An 8,501-nucleotide genomic window follows, 5' to 3' on the forward strand; every position below is an offset into this window, starting at 1 on the left:
AGACCGAGGAAAAAACACAAAAATTATACAGACTGACGGACAGACAAACAGTCAGACATACAGACAGACGGACAAACAAACAGCATGAGCTACCTGTGGCAGTATAGTGAGTTTACTCCTGAGGTCATGTAGCCCCATGTCTGAGATGTTCAGGCCGTCTATGACGATCTTCCCGCCGGCCGCCTCGATGATGCGGAACAAAGCCACAGTCATGGAAGACTTGCCCGCGCCCGTGCGGCCCACGATACCGATCTGCAGACAGACGACACGGCTAGTGAGTACAAAGTATACAGATTATAAGTACCATTGATCTAAAATTTATGTTCTTCATATCCGTGCATGACCATCACATTAAAATGCCTTTAAAAATCTGCAGCTTTCAATACATTCATAAAGTATGTAATCAATTAGTATTACTGAATTCAAATTATTATTCTTTTCTGCATAGAAATGATTCAGTTGAAAGTTTCTTTTAAAAACGTGTAGTTTTCAATAAAATAACCTAAAAGTATTCCTTATCACAATTATCAAGTTCCTACTTCTGCACTGCATACAGACCTTGGTCAAAATAGTTCTTTCACCTGCAAGAAGATTAAACAGTAGTCTAAGACCTAGTTTGGAAGGGTATGCTAGATGGTATTGATGAGAACTCGAAACCAGAGTTACAATTGTCTCAGAAATGTTGTATAGAGCGGTGACAAATAAGAACAGAAAACCAAACCTTTTCTCCGCCTTTGATGGTACAGGAGAGTCCCTTGAGCACAAGGTCAAGGCCAGGTCTGTACCTGGTCTCGTAGCCCTGGAACTCCACGTTCCCAAGCTGGGGCCAGGACGGGTCAGGCCGCTTCTCTTCGATGATCCAGGTGGCCTGGGAAGGAAGGGTCAGAGAGTTTATAGAACTGAATATTGAATACTGTATTATCCCCCCCCCCCCACCCTATTGCTTACTAAAGAGTTGGAAGACTTGGAATAGTATTAAGAGGATGGCCCAGGATAGGGAAAGGTGGAAAGTGTTTGTTCGTGGCCATTACCATCAGAGCCCTCCCCATCCCCACGCACCCACACTTACCTGCACACGCACACCTAAACATGCACCAGTTGGGTTTTTAGTTTGTTATTTCGTTGCTGTTGTGATGTCTTTGGTTCATTTAGGGGAAGGGAAAAAAGGGGGCAGGGGGAGGTTGGGGGGGGGGGGGCAAAATGCAATTGCATGCCAGCTAAAGTAAGATTTCGTCTAATGTTTAAATATAACGCTTGAGTACCAGCTCTCACGAGCATACGTGGGACATTGTTCTTTGGTCTTGTGTCTCTGTCATCTTTCCTTCATTTTTATTTACTCATCCAGGTAGCTGAAGAGCTCTGACTTCCAAAGAAAGCTCAGCAGCCTATTGATTATCCAGGACAGTACTAAACTTTTAGAAATTACAACTACAAAAAGCTCATAAGAACTCTATCGTACGATATAACTCGTTTTGGCACGCTTTATAATCGCGCTTAGGACAAAAAAATGGAAAAGAATCGATACATCAAATTATAATTGCCGTTCTGATTATAGCAAGAAAGTATCTTGTAATCAGAATGGCGTGTATTACTGGAAGTATCGATTTATCATAGAGCACGATTATAAAGTGGGCCCAAAACGGGTGTATCAGACCATTCCTCACCTCCCTAGGGGTGTACGTATACTCCTTGATACGCTCCACTGACACAATGTTCGTTTCCACCTCACTCATCATGTTCACCAAGAACTCAAGGGCTCCGGTCATCTGAAGCGAAAGGAGACACTTTTCAATTCACCCGAGCTGACTCGACAAGAGACCTTTAGCACAACAATATTACAAACATGGGTTATGTTAATGGGGGCATAAAACACCTTCATTAAACATTTTAAACAAACACGGCGAGCAGAACTGTCACAAGACGTGCTGCATAGTTAAGCATGCGTATCAAAGACGTGGGGAGCAGGTGTAAAACACAATAGAACTATTCAAATCGATTTACTTTTTAGCCTTTTACAAAAACTACAACAATAAAAAAAAATAACGCTTGAGAAATCCCAGATTCAAACAAAAGGGACTGTGTGTCGTTGAAAAAAGAAACTTCTTTAGAATCATTAATAATGATTGTTACGTTTTCATTGAATTATTGCAAAGGCGTCTTCTAAAACCTGAATGCTCAACCTTGCTGAAAATTGTTAACGCAATAAATAAATTTTAATATTGTCCTTAAAATTATAGTTTGAAAATATTACGCCGAAATTTTGGCTGTATTGATATTGGAATTGGTGCCAAAAAGGAAAAGGGAAAAGTTTTTAAAAAAATAGTTTCAATAAGAAATTTACGGCTCTTGCAACACAATAAGGTCAAATAAGTACCGATTCGTTGAGGGCGTTTCAAGAGAGTAACAAACACAAAAAGAGGTAATAAAAAAAAGGTAAAGTGGTATAGGATTAACACACCTATCAACACTATCACGTCATTTAAGAGGCGGGACCTCGTATTTAAATGTCCATCTCCGAAAGGAAAAAGCCAAACGGGAAATTCGTGTAAAATGCCTTTCGCAAGGACACAACGTCGGACTGAGGTGACGCTCGAACACCCGAACCCCCAATCTCACGATTACGAGTCCGGTAGCCTAACAACTAGGCCACCGACGCCACCTTAAAAAAAGAGGAGAGATAAGGACGATAGATGTTGGATAGGAAAGAAGGACAAAACACCCGCCAGAGCATCCACCAACCATCCACAGTATAAATGTAACGTCCTTTGCAACACTGTGAGGTTGTTAGAAAGGCGGTATTCAATTTTGCTGTTTCCAGTTTGGTTTCTAAATTCCAAATCTGAATATATCGGCCTGACAAAGTATAAGATAATTATAATGAATTTTGAAACCCAGAAACGTAACGTAAACAAGCACATCCTCGCAGGTTGTTGGCTCATACGTCACATTAAAATTTGTTGAACCTCTATAAAATTTCCTGGCACACGTCACTAGTTCACTTCCAATTCAACCAGCTGGGTTCCCAACTATAGGCTGCCATTACTTCACAGATTTTTCTTTTCTTTCTTTTTTTTTCGTTTTTCTTCCTGTGCTATCCTTGGAATGTCAAGGGGAAGTGCAGGTTTCGGTCTTGTGCTAAGTGTATTGCGTCTGTGGTTGATATAGCACTTTGTTCCAGGACCTTTTTCACCCCATCAAGCCAGTTCTGTCTTGGTCTTCGCAGCATGAATGGAAAACAAATGTTCTGAGTATTTTCCTCAGGTGTCTGACTATTAACAAGCCAATTTATGTAAACCTATCTCATCCAAATATCTCCATGGATACAGCTTATCACCTCAATATTCATGAAAACATTATGCTACCAGTGCCAGACCTTGACGTTAAGTAAAACCCACGACAGCAAAATAACTGCATGCGAAATGCAATGTCTCCGCAAAACCCTTAACATTAAAAGACGAGACGGGCAGAGAAATGAAGAAGTCAAAGCAGCTATCGGCACTGAGTCCTGCCTGTAATACATAAAAAGGCGGAGAATAAAATGGTTTGGCCACCTGTTACATATGTCACCTAGCCAGCCATCCTCGAGAGCCTAAAACACAAAGCATTCAGGCAATAAAGGAAGAGGAAGGCCACGCATAGGGTGGATCTAGGGTGTCAAGGAAAGCCTGAGAAAACATAATATCACAACTGAAAGAGCTGCGGAGCTGGCCTACCATAGAAAACTGCATCTCCCCTCGACGCTCAACGCCAACAGAGGATGAAAGAGTAAGTAAGTACATAGTCATATAACTAGGAAATGCAATCCCCACCCCCACCCCCTTGGTTGAAGCTTCATTCATATACTGCAACCTCTCGGATGCACAGGGTAATATGTTTTCTCCTTATCCATTCTCTCTTCTGATGGCCTCTCTTTTCTTTTCTCTGCTTATCTATATAGAGCGATGGTACAGTCAAGAAATAAACAGAACTTCGAAATCTCAGATAACTTTACTATCCATTGAAAAAACACACTTACCTGACTTGCATAGGACACTGACAGACCCACGAGACCCGTCTCGATATCAGTGCTTGCAACAGCAAAAATGGCGGCCGCAAACACAACTATGTTACCTAGCAATTGGAGTCGGAAGCCCAGCCATCTGCATTAAAAAAAGATAAAATACTTCTTAATAAAATCACGTTTAGAAAATGGAAGACAAGCGCTAAAATGAAACCACAAGGTCGAAGAATCCAGTCTCCTTAATTATCTATGTGTATTGAGTGTAAAACACATGTAATGATTTAACGCCCCTTTCAACAAAATTAGTTTATTTAAATGCAAGGATCTCCTAATTTTATGTCCTTCGATAAGATGGAGCTAATTAGGGCGAGACAATTGAACATTCTACACAACAACCCGAGTTAAAAAACACTGTGTTGGGGATTCGAACAAAGACCAACCGCTCTCTAATCCAGGAGGACACCAACTGACCTAAAGGAGCACCCATAGTAAATAAGAGAGCATAAAAGATTTACAATAACAATGACAGCAGCGGTGTTTGTGATGAAGTGGATAGTGGCTTCGCTGTCGCACGTAGGTTATCAAGTATCTCTGTTTCTGCTGGGATGTTATATTCTTCTTAACTGTAGTTGGCCCTGACAGGCAGCGTCGAAAGCCCGCGTCCTAAAATGATCTAAATTGCGTCGAAGAGGATTTTAAAACATCTACATTAAAAAAACCAAAAAGCAAGTATGATAAAGTGTAATCAAAGTGTTTACGTGGAGGCGGCGATTCCTGCGAAGTAGAACTTGAAGTTGTGGTCCACTTTTTCCTTGGATTGACGTATAAATCGGTCCTGGGCGCGGTACGCCCGGATGGAGGAGGCACCACTCAGAGTCTCGGAGAAGTGCACGTAGATGGGGGAGCGAGTGATGGAGTCGATGCGCCGCAACTGACGGGATGTGGGGATGTACACGACCTGTGGATATTCCAGGCGTAAATTATGAAATAAAGTCATTCTGAAATACGAAACTAGACTTGCATCTCTTAATAATATCTGTTAATAAGTTTGCAAATGTTTCTCTCCAATAGACACAATTTGCATGAACGTAATTTAAGACGCAGGCTTCTTTAACCCTTCTGCACTATGTAGCTACTGATGGTTTAATCCCCCCACCAGATTATTTAGGAGGCAGGCTGCTTCGACTCTGCCTTTCAGAGACTACCCTGGCGGAGAGTGATACAATGTCCTCGTAAACAGATGGAGAAACTTGTAAAAAAAACCCTCCCCATCTAGGAATGGATCTCACGTCTTCTACCAGCAACCCGTAAGAGCCAAACTGCTACTCATTGGTGCCAGATATGGTCTTCACCTTGAAGTGACCTATTCCGTGGTCTGCCAAATCTCTGGGACACCACTGTAGATTTTGCAACCAGTTTCTTCCACTCCTCACTGTTTTCAGCTGTCCGTAGTACACTATTCCAGTCACTCTCTGATGTTGTCTTCCCGTCGTTTCCTCTGTCTGCATCAACATCTTCGTCCGTGTGTTGTTTCCTATGGGACAGTCTTGGCTAGTCCACATGATTGTGTGACGTGCCCGTTATTTTGCAACTTTTCACTGAAATCAAAAAGTCTTCAAGCGCCCTCATGGAGTTTCTAGTACTGGTTCTCATAACCTAACTGGTTATGTGATCTCAATACGAGATATCAAGAAGTTTGCGAAAACATCTCATCTTATTGTCAGTTTCCTTCTTTTGATGTCTGCTGTTATGGTCCATGTTTCACACGCATATAAAAATATGCCTATATTGATATTTTTATAACATGTCCATGAAAGGACCGAACATTAAGCACGTAAATGTCAAATGCAAATAAAAGGTCTAATTAATTTGCAATGATGCATCTTTAGACAGAGGAATGATATCATGTGGATTGTTCAAGTGATTCACTCATAGTCATATCACACTCAACTCGGGGGTTTTCTTTGTTTTGTTTACGTTTGTCCAGACCAAGGACTATTTTGGTACTCGATTAAAAAAAACAACAAAACAAATACCCCCCCCCCCCCCACACACACACAATTTCCCCTTTCAATAATCGCTATGTCACAGGCGCTGGTGAACTGCATTAGAGAAAAACCGTAGTGTACTTGCCGTGTGAGTAAAGTTATGTGACCGATAGTGTTGTCTAACAATATTTATTATTCTCTCTGGGTTGTCCCCAGATTCTGATCTTGGAAGCCTCACTTTTTGAGGTTCTGCGTATGTCTCTGCCCCTTATTAACCGTAATCAATAATGAATCATTGCATTTATATAACGCATATACATACTCTACAGCATGCTCTAAACGCTTTGCAGTTTCCTCAAGCAGACCCTTGACATAAACATTCTAAGCGTCCAGGGAAGCATAGAATACACACAGCTGATTGTGTACTCAAACACATAGAAAACTGACAAGATCTTTAACATCTCCTGGCTACTGTAATTCCTTACCTGTATGAGAACGTAAAGTATAGCCAATGGTACCATGACGCTTAGGAAAATGGGCGTGCCGTAGCTGATAGTGATGATAGTCGTCAGAACACGACCTGCGCAGTTCAAAACCTGGAGGTGAAGGGATAAAAAGGACTCATTTCTGAGAGGTGACAGGGTTAATACTGTGTAAAACAGTCTTTTAAGTGTTGTTGTTTCCTGATGTGTAAAGAGTTAACACGAAGTGGCATAAAAATAGTGTATCTTACAATGGCATGTTACGGAACCTCTGAAAGTATACTAGGCATCGTGGTGAAATCAGGCGCTCACCAAAATAATGAAATCGAAGAAAACGGCTTTTTTACCGCCCGTTTGGCAATTTTTACTACATTTTTGGGGGCCTAACACCTTTTATGTCCATTTAAAAACACATTTCTGTGGGATTTTTACTGAAAAACGTTAACTAAAGGCACAAAAAATGGTTAATTTTCAGGTTCCAAGGACTCTCATTATTTCGCTGATTTTACCTCTGAAACCAGGCCATACAATCTTCTTCAATTGAAAATATCTTGACTTATATTTACGATTTATGGGTTGAAATCTTATAAAAAGCAGACAAATGAACAAATCAGAAGATACCAATTACTCCACTTGCCCAAAAATTGACGATTCCACCACGTCGTGCCACACCTAATATTGCATCACTTACAATCATATTACTATCAACAGTTTCACAAAGGCTTCGCTGCTTGCGGAAAAGCTTACGTTTTCTAGAATGCAGGGCTATGAAGATATGCAATCTTTCCAGGAGAAATGTACTTTGCCCGAAATACCTGTGCAAATTAAGGCCGAGTTTGAGAAAAACATTTGAAAACGCCTTGCTCTGTGGCACAACAATTTGGACACTAGTCCCACAGGTTATTTGGTATCTTTTTTGCGTTATTGTTCCTATTGCTATAACAATGTAGATATAATCTGGCAGTGCAATAGTCTAAGGTTTTTTGGCCTTGACAGACAATCTTAAAGCAGCTTTGCCTGGGCCCAAGACACAGAGGAAAAAGATTGCCCAAGTACAGCTTCCATCCCTTTCGATCTTGATGTACTCTAAAAGAGAGATATCGGTAATACGTTTGGATTCCAGGGAAAAGTGAGTCTCTCACTATTCTACAGGGGTGATGGGAAAATGTTTATGCTGAGGAGATTTTGAATATAACCCGGTTAACAGTATTATCGGAATTGTACTCTTCTCTTTTCTTTCTCATGGAATAACGAGACCACCTATTTCTGGGGGGAAAAGCTAATCAGTAAGGCGAACTGCTATTGTATTTAAGCTGATTTTTCTCCCTAAAGTTCTGTACTAAATCGATATTAATTTGAATGAAGTTAAGTGTTTGCTCATCGCAAGTACTCATTTTTATCAAGGCAGCTGAAAACTCCGCATCCCCACTCTCTTCCCAGCCTACCTGTCTCATGGTGCCCGGGAGCATGTTGTCTGTGATCTCCACGTCACGGGAGAATCGGTTGACGATACGCCCACCAGGTGTTGTGTCAAAGAACGACATGGGTGCCCGCACAACGTTTTTCAGCATACCCTGGGGAGTTTGAGTTTGGTTTGAATTGTTTTTGTTTTTTTTTGTTTTTGTTTTTAATTTTTAACTCAGTAAGATTTTACTGCACTTGTAACACAATAAGGTCACATAAGTTCCCAAGATTAAAGGTATTAAAAGAGAGTATCAAACACAAACAGAACAAGGAGAGATAAGGATGTTTGTTATTTGATAGGAAAGAAGGAGCAAACTACACCAGGGCACCCGTTAATCACACACGTTTGAGTTTGAGCTAATTGTAGATACTGTGGGGACCAATCATTGTGTTTGAGTCTGAATAAAGAAAACACATCGACACAACAGTCGGTTAGAGCTGTGAAAAAGTAAGACATCTAGAAACTAGACAGGGAAAGAAAAGAAATAGGACTCACCAGCGGCGCCATCAAACTACCCTCAAAAGTCTTTATTATTACTAAGGTCCCTTGGTTTTGGACAGTGCTGA

At 41.0% G+C, this 8,501-nt stretch overlaps 1 protein-coding gene across 1 annotated transcript in view; it reads right to left on the reverse strand.

Moving 5' to 3' along the window:
* Nucleotides 1-8,442, reverse strand: part of LOC101845750 (multidrug resistance-associated protein 1) — a 12,237-nt gene extending 3,795 nt beyond the window's left edge. Inside the window, exons 1-8 of the mRNA XM_013090809.2 lie at nt 8,431-8,442; nt 7,916-8,044; nt 6,474-6,584; nt 4,759-4,958; nt 4,016-4,139; nt 1,665-1,766; nt 722-868; nt 62-252 (exon numbers count right to left, since the gene is read on the reverse strand). Of these exons, the coding sequence (XP_012946263.2) occupies nt 62-252; nt 722-868; nt 1,665-1,766; nt 4,016-4,139; nt 4,759-4,958; nt 6,474-6,584; nt 7,916-8,044; nt 8,431-8,442 (1,016 nt within the window). The remainder of the gene's footprint in view (nt 1-61; nt 253-721; nt 869-1,664; nt 1,767-4,015; nt 4,140-4,758; nt 4,959-6,473; nt 6,585-7,915; nt 8,045-8,430) is intronic.
* Nucleotides 8,443-8,501: the final 59 nt, after the last annotated feature.

This window comes from Aplysia californica, unplaced genomic scaffold (genome assembly GCF_000002075.1).
Source record: "Aplysia californica isolate F4 #8 unplaced genomic scaffold, AplCal3.0 scaffold01544, whole genome shotgun sequence".
Taxonomy (NCBI): domain Eukaryota; kingdom Metazoa; phylum Mollusca; class Gastropoda; order Aplysiida; family Aplysiidae; genus Aplysia; species Aplysia californica.